At 58.9% G+C, this 12,314-nt stretch overlaps 1 protein-coding gene across 3 annotated transcripts in view; it reads left to right on the forward strand.

The window, feature by feature from the left end:
* The first annotated feature begins 463 nt into the window (after positions 1-463).
* Gfra2 (GDNF family receptor alpha 2) overlaps positions 464-12,314 on the forward strand; it is an 84,140-nt gene continuing 72,289 nt past the window's right edge. Inside the window, exons 1-2 of one of the 3 annotated variants that reach the window (XM_047549471.1) lie at positions 464-526; positions 7,448-7,762. In XM_047549471.1, coding sequence (XP_047405427.1) covers positions 7,621-7,762 — 142 coding nt within the window. In that variant the 5' untranslated portion in view covers positions 464-526; positions 7,448-7,620. Of the gene's footprint in view, positions 527-1,762; positions 2,487-5,006; positions 5,090-7,447; positions 7,763-12,314 lie in introns of those variants that run through there. The other 2 variants (XM_047549470.1, XM_047549473.1) reach the window with 2 other exon arrangements.

The raw sequence follows: 12,314 nt of genomic DNA on the forward strand, positions 1-12,314 counted from the left end.
GCTCCCTCTAGCTTTCCCACTAGCTAAGGCTGCTGGTTTTGAGTGACCCCTCCCTTCGCGCAATGTCTAGTCTAGCATTTACTCTATTATTAAATCTTTTTTTTTTTTTTTAATGTATCTTAACATGCACTCCCAAATACACCTCGGATTCAGCTCAGATCCGGTTTTGGGCAGCGCGGAAAGTTTACGAGGCACTACACACACCCCGCCCCAGCATCTTGCGTCTGCGCGCGCGGCGCTGCCTGCAAGGAATGTGCGCGCGAAAGCCCGGGGATTCAGGGCAGCTCGAACACAGCTGAGGGTGTGTCAGAAGGGAGTGTGAAAGTGGGGTGCCCGGTGCGCGTGGGTGTGTGCTCCCGTGCGCGCCGCGCCATGTGCACCCGCGTGTCCGCAGCCCCGCCGCCTCTCCCGTCTGGTCTTGCCGGAACGTGTCAGCAGCCTCACTTCTTCAACCCTTTCCCAGCCAGACGCTTTCCTTTCGGTGCTTCTGGGCGTTTATTGTAAATTCTGTGACTAAAACACGCCGGTGAGCCCGACCCACCGACAGATGGATCAATCGCTCCCTTCCCAGCTTGGGGAGGGGGTCCTCACCCGGAGCCGCGGGAGCCGGGAGCTGCCAGCCGTTTCGGGACCAGCTCCCGGGAGTCCAGCCGGCCGCCGAGTGCGGGGGGCGGTGGCCGCGGAACCTGGCGCGGAGCCCTTGCCGGGGTTGGTCTCCGGGCTCTCCTGCCGCGGTGGGATGCGAATCCCGGCCCGATTCTTTCGGCGCCGTTTGGGCAGGTTCGCAGGCCTCGGAGGAGGCGGTCAGGGCGCCCCGGCACAGCAGCAGGTTCCCGGGTCCGGGGGAGGGGAGACCAACGGGGAAAGGGAAGTCTCCAAGGGCTGCGAAGCTGGGGCGTGCGTGGTACGGCGCGCCGCGGTGTGCGGGGAAAGTTCTCGAGCTCCGCGTGGAAAGCACACGTGTATGCGCGCGCGGGGCTAGGCTGGGCAGGCAGGCTGAGCCCGGGCTCCGCGGCTTGGGGCGCTGGCGCCGCAGGGCGTCCTTTGGTTCCTTTGCACCACCGGGTAGACGCTCCGCTTCGGCTTCCCCCATAGAGGGACACATCAGCCCGCGGAGGGTGGAGTCCCCTTCCCGACCCAGACCGCCCGGCCGGGGTTTTTCTAGCGCCCTGCCCCCAGGCCTCCGGGATGGCTTGGCGCCCGCGACCCGCGCCCTCCCATCTCGCTCAGCCTCCTCAGGCCTCCGAGACCCGGCGGCCCAGGGTTCGGGGGCAGGGCAGTGGCCGTGGGGGTTGGAGGGCGCAGCCCGCCCGCAGCGGGAGGGGGCTCTGCGGGTAGAGGAGGAGGGCTTGGAGCCTCGGTGGCTTTGAGCAGGAGCTGTCGCCCAGGGAGCCGGCCAGTTTCCGGCCAAGGCAGCAGGTCAGTCCGGGGAAGGGCGGGCGGCTGAGCAAAGGGAGCCAGCGGCGGAGCTCTCCCCTCGGCCAGCGTTCCCCGGCGCCAACGCCACCGCCGTGTCGCCGCCGCCGCTGCAGAGTGTCGCTGCTTCGCCGCGCTCCCGCGCCCTGCGCCGCCAGCCGCCTGGGAGCCGGAGCGCCGAGCCCCGGGCGGAGGAGAGGGGCGCGGGCGCGAGAGCCGCGGCGAGGGAGCCGCGAAGGGGGAGGGGGCGGGCGGAGGGAGGAGCAGGGAGAGAGGGAGCAGGGAGGGAGAGAGCGAGGGAGAGCTGGAGAGCGAGCGCGGAGGGCGAGAGCGAGGGAGAGGAGCGGGAGGGAGGGAGAGGAAAGACACGCACGCAGACACACACGGTCACTGGAATTCCATTAGAAAAAAGTGAGCCGAGCGAGGGGTAGCGGGAGAAGATTTTTTCGAATCTTTTCTTCGTCTTGGTGCGAAAGAAGCGACTCGGTTCTCCGGTCCTCGAAGCTCTGACTGGATTGTACCTTGGCGCTCACACCCGTCGGTGGATTTCTTTGCTATTTGCATTTATTCTGACTCCCTCCCTCGCCGCTTCCTTCCAGCCCTCCACTCGCAAATCGCCTCGCCCCCACCTCCCCAGTCCCCTCCTGGGAAGCGCAGGGGAATTGGACCCGCGGGGACTCGCGCCTTCCCGGACCAGCGGAGGGGAGGGCTGACCTCAGGACCGGGCTGTTGGCTTATAAAGCGGCCAGACCCACTGCTACGTGTGTATTTGATTTCGGTGGGCAAAGGGGGCGTCGAGTGGCAGCCCACCGCCCGCCTCCCACCCCACCCCCTCCAGCCAGAGGCGAGAATCGCAAGACTCTGGATCCTCATCGGGCGGACTAGCTGGGATCTCCGCATTGGATTTGGGGCTGATTATCACTGCTTGGCTATTATTATTGTTATTTTTATTTCATTTCATTTTTTTTTTTTACCCAAGGGAGAAAAACCAAAAAAAAAAAAAAAAAAAAAACTGTGGGATTTATTTAACATGATCTTGGCAAACGCCTTCTGCCTCTTCTTCTTTTTAGGTGAGTACCTGCGGGCGGTGAGCCTGGGGGGCAGCGCGGGGCCGCGCGTTCGGGCGCCGGAGCGAAGCCAGGGAACGGGGGGCGAGCGGGGCGCCGCGGGAGACGGGCGGAGAGCGCGCGCCGCTGGGCGAGCCGGGCCCGGGCGCTAGCGAACCGGCGGGCTGGGCGGTGTGGACACGGGCGGAGGAACCCCAGCCCTGCTGACTGCGCTGGGGGATTGGGAAGGAGACTTAGAACATCCAAACCATCCCCGCGCCACGCACACACACTCGCAAGCCGTGGTGGCACTCATTTCCCTTACAATAATGGGTTCAAATTGCAGCAACTTAAGAAAAAAAATTCCAACTCTTGATCTGGAAGAGAGGAGGGAGGGGAGAGGCTGGTGAAATGCCAGTTCACCATTCCGGATAGGCTCCCGAAGTGGGTAGCTGTGGAGGGCCAGGGTTTCTGCTGGAGCTCCGGTTTGGACATCTATGGGGAGCCCTGAAGTCACTCCCTGCCTGCCAATCAACCTCTGGAAATGGCACCCCACCTCCCCACACCCTGAAACACTTTGCAAGTTTTCTCTTATCCTTTGCCTGGACTCCAGTCAGAAGGGTGGGCAAGAGCACAGGGTAGCCAGCCGCCCTCAAGGCCTCCCCCGCGGCACCTCTGGGGCTCAGGGCCCAGTGCCTGGGGAAGGAGGAGGGAGAGAGGAAGCCAAAGTTTGCTCCTTCAGGTGAAGAAGGTAGGAGGTGGGGGCTGGAGGCGAGGGAGGAAAGGCATCTGAACAAAGACCACTGTTTATTCTGTGAGCCCCCTCACTCCAGGATGGGGGGTGGGGGGAGACTGCCCTGTGACCCCCACCCCAACCCCAGCGGTTTCTTTCCCACACCCCTGCCCTTTTTATGCCATGTGAAATCTCCGCTGCTGGGGTAATGGGTCTAAAGAAGGCCATTTCTGGGTGCAGGGGAGGAAAAGAAGGTGTTTCCAAGGCCAAGTGCTGGCCAGGAGTCCCAGGCAGGGCTGCTGCCCAGGAATATGTGCTCCGTGGAAAGCCTGGTAACGTGTGTGTGTGTGTGTGTGTGTGTGAGAGAGAGAGAGAGAGAGAGAGAGAGAGAGAGAGAGAGAGAGAGAGAGGAGTGTGGACATAGGGGTACACATCTGCCTCAGCGTGAGTTCTTCCAGCCACCCTGGCTGCTGTGTGGTGGGTGTGAGCCAGGCTGCCTTGGTGGGGTCATGGGTGTGCCCTTTCCTTCCAGCACGAGGGCTCTGGGAAGGCTCAGATTGGGAGGTCGATGTGAGAGGTCCAAGATCTTATAGATCTGGATGGGGCTTTGGAGTCAATGGGAGTAATATTTGGCTGGGTCAAGGTAGGAGTTCCCTGGGGGCCTGGCCCTGCCCTGGGGTGTGGCCTTCACTCTCTGCCTCCCTAAGCCTGTGGCTACTTCTCTCTGGGGTGGGAGGGGCAAAGCAAGGAAGCAGAAGAGCCCACTGCCATCCTGTAGCCCTCCTGGCAATCCTCTGGAAGTGGGCTCTCCTTCTGAAGGGACTGTTATAAAACCTGACCTTTTCTCCCATTGCTGGTTTGAAAACACAGCTTTTTGGGGCTTAGAATGATCAGGGCGAAGAAAAGAAAATTGCATTTCAGGCAAAACAGCCAGATTGCCTGCTGCTGAACTACGCACCCCCAGGCCAGTAGAGCTCCCAGTTGTGGGCACCTTCTGAGGGCTGGGGGTAGAGGAGAGCAACCCTCTCCAGGCCCAAAGCCCCATGTGTGTCCCCAGCTGATGAGGCTGCAGAGTCAGCTCTCCTCTCCTTCCCAGAAGTGGCGCTAGGGATCCTGCTCGTGGTGGGCGTGTATGTGTGTGTGAAGATGTGTGTGGTGGACAGGCAGAAATGCCCAGTGGGTGTCTGCAGTCTGGGGGCTGAGTGGGGAGGGTGCAAGACCGGGAGAGGAGGGAGTGGTCACCATCTCCTTGGGTCACAGCCCTTTAGTTCCCTGTCCCTTGAGGAGTCCCCTTCCAAAGCTGGGCTGAGGTCTTAGCAGAGTGACCGCAGGATATTAAAGGGCTCCCAAAAGAATGGACTGGGTTGGTGGTAGGGACACTCTAGCCCTAGGGCCCTTTTCCTGGCAAGAAGACTGTAGGGGATTGGTTGGAAATTCTGCTCAGGGCGGAGGGTTTTCAGAAACTTGAGACTTAGTAGGCAGTTTCAACTGAGGACATGGTGAAGGGTGCTTCTGGAGCAGGGACCCTGGAGTCCTTCCTAAGGATCCGTGTGAGGTCTGGGCAGAGGCCTGTCGTGGAGAGAGAGGCCTTTTCTTGCCCAGGCATGCTGACGTCTTGTGCTGGCATTTAGGGACAGAGTGTGATGAGGAGAGTAACTGGAGTTGGGGTGCTCAGAGGCTCACTCCTGAGTGGCCTTCAGCACACATCTGGCTCTTTGGGGGGACATTGGGCTCAGGAGGGCAGTTGTATGGTCTCATGCCCCCCACATGTCTCCAGAAGCTGCTGCACATGTCTCTTCTTGATGGATCCACTTTCCTTCCATCTGGGTTTTGGAGACATCCCCAGGATACCTCTGCCCTTTCCTCGTCTAAGAGTCCTTGCTGAAGGCTCCAGGTGACCGTGATTCTCTTCTCTGGCTGGGCTTGGTGGGTTCTGGGGGTCGTGAAGCAGACTATAAGAGTTAGGGACAGTTGGCGAAAGGATCAGTCCTTTGCAGAGTGTGCCCCTGCCCTATCCCAGGAACCAGTTGGTAGAGTGGGGAAAGCCCTTGCTTCTGGCATGACCATCCACTGTGGCTCCTGGCCCCACATGCAGGTCAGGCAGAGTGTGTGTTATTAAGTGTCCCAGTTCCTGAGGCTAGTATCCTGACTTGAAGCCTGCTGTGGATTTGAGCTGACAGAGGCTGAGGATGCCAGGGATGCTGTCCCCTGGGACAGTATGGTCAGGTGGAAGATGAACCACCTATTGGGTCATTGCGGTGGAGTCAGTGGAGAGCCCAGGGCTGGGAGGGGGCAGCAGGTGCAGGTGGTGGTGGGGCTGGCTCAGCTGCTCCTGGTGGCCCAGAGGCACTTGGGTCCTGCTCAAGGATGTAGGAATCTGCTGAAGCTGGGAAGGGAAGATGCCACCTCAGCTGGTGTGGAGGACACGTCTCCAGCTGGCGCCTGGGCTGATCCGAGTGCTGTACCTCCCACTCTGCACTCGCTTGCTTCTGTTAGGTTCTTGTCTCAATGTGGCCACATCCTTCAGCTCTTCTGGTTCTGGGGCAGAGGTGCAGTCAGTGTGAGAAGGAGGCTCTTTTGCCCCATTCCCTGAGGCCTTCTGCAGCCCTGCCTGTCCCCTGTTCTTCTCCTCCGCTGTCTCCTTGTGGGGTGGGCCTCCTGCTCTGGGCCCTCTGGGAGTGATTCCTTTTCTCACTTGGCTCTGGGGAGTGACAGGCTTGTTGTGCAGAGATCTACCTCTAGGTGTCGCTGTCCCCCTGCAGTAGCTCCCCCCTGAGCAGGGCCTCCTAGGGGGAAGGCGGGAGAGTGGCTGCTTTGGGCAGGGATGGGGGATTCTGCGGTATTCTGAGGAGGGGACTAATGACCCAGGATTTTATTATGTTTTGGAGTGGAAGGGAGTGGAGAAACCTCCCAAATTATTCTTTGGACCTTGGAAAAAGCAGTGATGACTCTGACCATGGTATGGGGCTTTTCTGGGGCAGAGTCTGGAGTTAGGGGCTTAGCAAGGACAGGGAGATGGGAAGAAGATGTCCACAAATGGAGGGAACCATTTTGGGAGCTCGGCTTTGAAAGGGACAGGCCAGCCTCTCCCAACCCATTACCTCTAAATCTTCTTCCCCAGTGTCCTCCCTTATGAGGACAGGGACAGAAGGGTGGACTGATGGTGGCGGGTTCAGTTTTGGAGAAGCAGGGCTCAATCTGCTAGTCAGGGCCTGAAGGAGGGAAGTTCCAACCTTTCTGCAATTGATTTATTATTTGGCTTTTGAAAGGAAGAAAAAAAAGAGAAGAGGGTTTTAGGGGAGTGAGGGGAGGAAAGGAAAGAGAGGGAAAGAGAGACAGGAGGAGGAGGAGGAGAGAGAAATCCAGGCCACTCCAAGAGAGAAGGTGATGAATCTGTGAGGAGGCAGAGATAAGAGGAGCTGAGAGATGGAGGTGGGAGAGGTGGGTGCAGGGACGGAGGGGAGCAGAGGGAGAGAGGGGCTGCTCCTTGGCTCCCCTAATGTGTGTTATTTTGGGGGGGCTGGGGTGGAGCTTGACAGTGGCAGGGAAGTTTTCAGGCCTCCATCTGGTGTGAAGTTGGACTGGAAGCTCTGGGGCGCTGGGCCCAAAGGGTTCGCTCTTCCTTGGACAGCCTCAACCACAGGGTTGGTCTATTCTGTCTTCTCACAAAGTCTAGCAACTCAGAATTAGGAGACTAGGCATCAGAGGGGACCTTTCCACCTCTGCGTGTGATTTGGAGTTGTCATCTCCCTTCTTCGAGCCTCAGTTTCCCTAGGGTAAGATGTGGGTGGTGGACTGCAGAGTGTGTATGAGGCCCAGACAGGTTCTGAGAGTCAGGACTTTCTGGTATCTTCAAGGCTTAGCTAGGTGCTTGGATGAGCCTGTGGCTAGAAGTTTGTAGGGGTCCTGGGCGAAGTTCAGGTGAAATTCCTCTGCACCCCAGCAAGCCCAGGTGGTGACAGTCTCTCTGGACCTGTGGCATCTTGAACTGCTTCAGTCTTGAGCCAGGGCCTTCCTGGCTCCGAGGCCCAGGGCCTGTGCTGAGGAGAAACCCAGTGCCCACCATGGAGCCAGGGAGATCGAGGGCCTGAAACCTTGGGTCTGAGGAGGGCTGTTCCGCTGAGTTGGCCTTGGTGTGCTTTGGTGTAGGTGGGCGTGCCGTCCCCAGGAGGGCCCAAGCTCCAGGCCTGCATGTGGAGTCGGAGATTGTGGTGGCCTTCATTCATGCTTGTCTTCCCTCCCCACCAACCAGACGAGACCCTCCGCTCTTTGGCCAGCCCTTCCTCCCTGCAGGGCCCTGAGCTCCACGGCTGGCGCCCCCCAGTGGACTGTGTCCGGGCCAATGAGCTGTGTGCAGCGGAGTCCAACTGTAGCTCCCGCTACCGCACGCTGCGGCAGTGCCTGGCCGGCCGGGACCGCAACACCATGCTGGCCAACCGGGAGTGCCAGGCGGCCCTGGAGGTCTTGCAGGAGAGCCCGCTGTACGACTGCCGCTGCAAGCGTGGCATGAAGAAGGAGCTGCAGTGCCTGCAGATCTACTGGAGCATCCACCTGGGGCTGACCGAAGGTGAGCCCTGTGGGCCCCGGGAGGGCGCGGCGGGCCAGGGGCTCAGGACGGCTTGGTAGAGGACCTGGGGCCTGCTGTCTGCAGACCTCAGCCACCCCACTCAGGAGGGCAAGGGTGACAGCCGGAGGAGGAGGAGGTGGAAGGCTGGAGAACAGGGAGTCAGAGGGCAGAGGAAGAGCAGGAGGTGGGATTCAAGCAAGGACAGTGCAGTGGCCTCTTCTCTGTGAGAGCAAGAGGGGCCAAGATGAAGAAGTGAGAGCCAGGAGAAGGCCAGGCAAGTCACGGGCTGCCCGCTTGCCGCTTCCCACTGTCATCTCCCCTGCATCCGGGCCCACAGCCTTGCTCCCAGGAAGCCTGGCCTTCATGTGGCTTCTGACCTCGTGGCCACCTCGGCACCTTCTCCAGGTCTCCAGGCAGGGCGTGGGCAGCAGGCCCTATGTCCTTTGGCAAGCCTGCCGGAGGCAGAACCTGGGAGCCCCTCCCCCAGTGACACCCTCTGATTTGCTCCAGACTTGGATGTGAGGGAGTCGTGCGCATTTTAGGAGGGTTGACCATTTGGCTGGATGTTCATGTATTAATTTGGCAAATGTTTATGGAGAGCTTCCTGCCTGCTGGGTGTGGGAATCGTGGAGAACGAGCTGACCTGGCCTCTGCCTTCACAGAGCTCATGGTCGGGGGTGGAGGTTTCTGTGTTGGGATGTCACAGGTACAATGGTAGCACCTTGGAGGGCATCTCACCCCTGTTGCAGAATCTAAAGGGCCTCGTGGGAGAGGCAGCCTCCAAGTGGAGACTGAAGAGTCAGGGTTACAAAGGGGAAGGGTCTTGAAGGAGGGGGTGGGTGGAGGGAGCAGCATGAGAGTCTGCGTCCCACACAGAACTACAGGTAACAGGACAAGGTAGAGGGTGGCCTGGGAAGGGTGGGGAGGAGACGTCGGGGCAGGGAGCGTGAGATCTGGTGGATCCCAGGAGTAGGGAACCCCGAAAGGTTTGAGGAAGACAGAGGACCATGCCTGTGCTTCAGAAGAATGCTCGTGTGGTTCTGGTGAGGAGTGTCACTCATAAGGGTGTTCAGGAGCCATACTGAGATTCAGGCCAGGGGAAACGGTGAGGGGACCTGGACAGTGCAAGAAAGGGGAAGAGGGATGGAGGAGCTCTTCAGAAGGTAGAATCAACAGGTCTTGGGGACTGATTGCCCTTGAGACGGGGAAGGAAGAGAGGACTCAAGGAGGGCACCTTGTTTCCTGTCTTGGGCCACTGGTGGATGATGGGTCTGCTTAGAAGGAGCAGCAAAGGATTTGAGTGGGAGGAAGTGGGTGTAGGGGTGGTGGGGTCAGGTGTGGACACGTGTCTCTTGTGGGCCGTATCCTGCAGACCTGCAGATCTGGAGTGCAGAGGAGGAAGGGGGTCTGGAGAGAGATTTAGGAGTGACATTGGCCTCTGGTGCTCACTGGAGCCCCGGGGAGCAGGGACAGCCACGGTGGGAGGAGGGCAGTGGCGGAGTCCTGAGACCATTGACCTGCTGACTTTGAAAGATGGGCAGAGGAAGGACACTCTCCAAGGGCCATTGAGAGGGCCCTAGGGGAGAAGTCAGAGGACCAGTGAGGAGACAGGGAGGGGCTCATGGTTGGAAGGAAGGGCCGCCACCGGTGGCACGTACTTTAGGTTAAGTGGGAGAAGGACGGCACTGTCTCTGCCACCTTGGGGTGAGCTTCTTAGGTGGACATGGGAGGCAGGAGCCTGGTGAGGGTGCGGATGGGAGCAGGGGTACTGGAAATGATGAATGTAGACAACTTTTTTCAGAATTTTGGTGTGAAGAGGAGAGAACAGAGGGCACCCTATGTATTTATATATATGTACCTGTGTACATATGTACCTGTGTCTGTGTACGTATACAAATATATATATATTTCAAGATGGGACAGGGTGGAATTTAAATTTCGGGTAGGACTGAGGGTCCCCCAGGAAGAGAGCAGGGAGTGGGCCCAGGGCCAGGATAGGGGAATTAGCCTTAGGTCAGGAAGGAGCTCCCTTCGGGTGTAGGAAGGGAAGGAGGATTCCAGCTTGAGCTGTGGTGGCTGCAGAAAAAGGGGTCCCTGAGTGGCCTCTAAGTTGGCTCAGATGTACTCTGAACACTTGGGTGGGAAGTGCACATAACTGAATGGTGTTACTGTCATTAACAGCAAAGTAATTCCTTATGCATCAGCCGTCACTTCTCCCTAGCAACCTGGATCCCTGGAACTGGAATAAGCAAAGAGGGACTTAGGTCCTTGGGCATGTGGCCTTTTGTGCAGGAGACAAGGAACTGTTTACCCAGAGCCTGACTCTGGGAGGAAGACCCTGGTTCTGGAGTAGAGTAGCTTCACTTCTTGTTTTCTTCCTGGCAGCCTTCACTCTCAACCTAGAGGACAGCGGGCAGCTGGTTGGGGTGGACATGCTGGGACACACAGTGGACAGGGAGGGGATGGAAACTCTGCTGCTGGAAGGGCTGGGGCCTCCTGGGCCTTTGATCACAGACAGCCCTGCTCATGTCAGTGGCTCCCCGGAGCTTCACGGCCTTCTTGGACTTTGGGAGTCCAGTGCTTTCTGGAGCCTGGAGAAACGAGATGTTCCTCCCTGAGTTCCTGTTAGCAGTGAGCTTGGTGCTGGGTGCGTTGTGCTTTGGGCTGCTCTGGGGTCTTCAAGGCCCTTGAGACCTGGGACTGTCTCACTGCGGACGACTGCCCCTGGTTCTGGACCTGGAGATTGTGGTTTTGTTCATTTACGCGTTGACCATCTGTGAAGCCCTGGGGTGTGCCTCAGAGGATGGTGGCACCGCAGAAGCTGCGGCCCCTTTGCCGACTGCACAGGCTGAGAGATTTTTTTTGGGCCCACCCAGAAAAATACCCCCAACTTGTCCCCCTCTCAGAAGCCTGCCTCTTCTCCCCAGGGTGTGCCCCCTTCTTCTGGGTCTCGGGGCCAGACATCATTCTGGGTGGGGTTGACAGGGGCAACCAAGAGGCCTTTGAAAATGTCATTCACTTGTCCCTGTGAGTGACAGGATCTACCTGAGAGTGAATTATTCCCAGTGGGCGCTGGGGGTTGAGAGGTCTCCCTGGGGAGGCTGCGAGAACCTCCTCGCTGCTCCTAAGGAACACCTGATAGCCTGCTTGCTTGGGCCTGGGGCTGGGGGAGGGGAAGGCTCTCCCAAAGAGAAGAGAGGCATGAGTAGTGGGTTCGCATTTCCCTTCTGATCCCAGTGGATTTGGGGCTACGCCTAGGCCGCTGTGGGTGGGTGGGGCACACACGGGCCTTTGCTACCTTTTCCCTCTACATGGGGCTGAGCTCATGGTGTCTGGCCGAGGCCCTCAGCCTGTGAGGAATACTGGCAGTGGCAGTGGAGGGAGGGGAGTAGGCTGTGGCAGGCACGTGGCCTCTGCACGGATGGCCTCAGAGCTCCTGGAGTCTCAACTGCAGAGGACCTGGACATGTCTTGGGTCACCTCCTGTTTGGCAGCCACAGTGAGGAGGTTGTGAAGGCCAGGTTTGGATCCAGGGTCCCTGGCCCTTATCCAGGTCTTTTTGCACTGCCCTGGGGGAGGTGGCATGGCCTGGGGCCTGTTTCCACTCTGTCATTACCACCTCCAGTATTTACACAGTGGGCTGTCCCTGTTGGCTGCCCGGGAGTTTGAAAGCAGGTTTCTTGCCTTCTCCAAAGGCAGCACTGAGATCCAAGTTCCCGATCCTTTGCTCGTGAAGAGCAGAGGGCTCTTCCATGTGTCCGTTCCCAGCATCTGACGTCACTGGCCCAGGCCTGGGATTTCCTACTGGTGCATTCTGCTGCAGGAACAGGCGGCTTAAGTGAATGAATTTGGAGAAGATGGGCCCTCCAAACTCACCCTGGGAAAGGCCATTTCCCTCAGGGACACCCTTTAGTCAAGGAGCTGGTTGACCTGTCCCCAGGTGCATAGCTGTGCCAGATGTGGTTGGGAAGGACAGACCCTGTGCTGGGAAGGGAGTCCAGCTGGCAGCCGAGGTCGGCTCCCGCGGAGGGCGCGCCGTCAGTGCTTAGTTAAGAGCCACCGGTTTCAATAACGCTGTGGTACTGGAGGCTGTGTTCCTTGTGGTGTTGCCTGGGGTTCTGGAGCCACCTACCTGGATTTGGAACCTGGATCTGCTGCTTCCCAGCTGCATGGCGTTCAGCAACCTCGGGCACGTTGCTCTAATGCCTTTGTGTCCCAAGTTCCTTGTCAGTGCGGTGGGGGATAATAGTGCCTGGCTCACAGAGTGCTGAAGAGGAGGGCGTGAATGAGCCCGTGGAAAGCAGGTCTGGAGTGCGGCACGCGGGAGGCACAGTGACTTTTGTTATAAAAGGGACTCCTGAGCTCTGCTCCTGCTGGCCTTGGTGCCCAGCCATAGCTGACAGCCCCTCCACTGGGAGTTTCCTAGGAGAGCGTAGATGAAGAGCCCTGAGCGGGTGGAGGACACAGCCCGAGATCACACAGGCTGGGATGGCCCAAAGCCCAGCGAGCAGGAATTGGACAGAGCCCAGGAAGAACAAGCCGTCTGGATGGGG

The sequence above is a fragment of the Sciurus carolinensis genome, chromosome 4 (assembly GCF_902686445.1).
Source record: "Sciurus carolinensis chromosome 4, mSciCar1.2, whole genome shotgun sequence".
NCBI classification, from domain to species: Eukaryota; Metazoa; Chordata; class Mammalia; order Rodentia; family Sciuridae; genus Sciurus; species Sciurus carolinensis.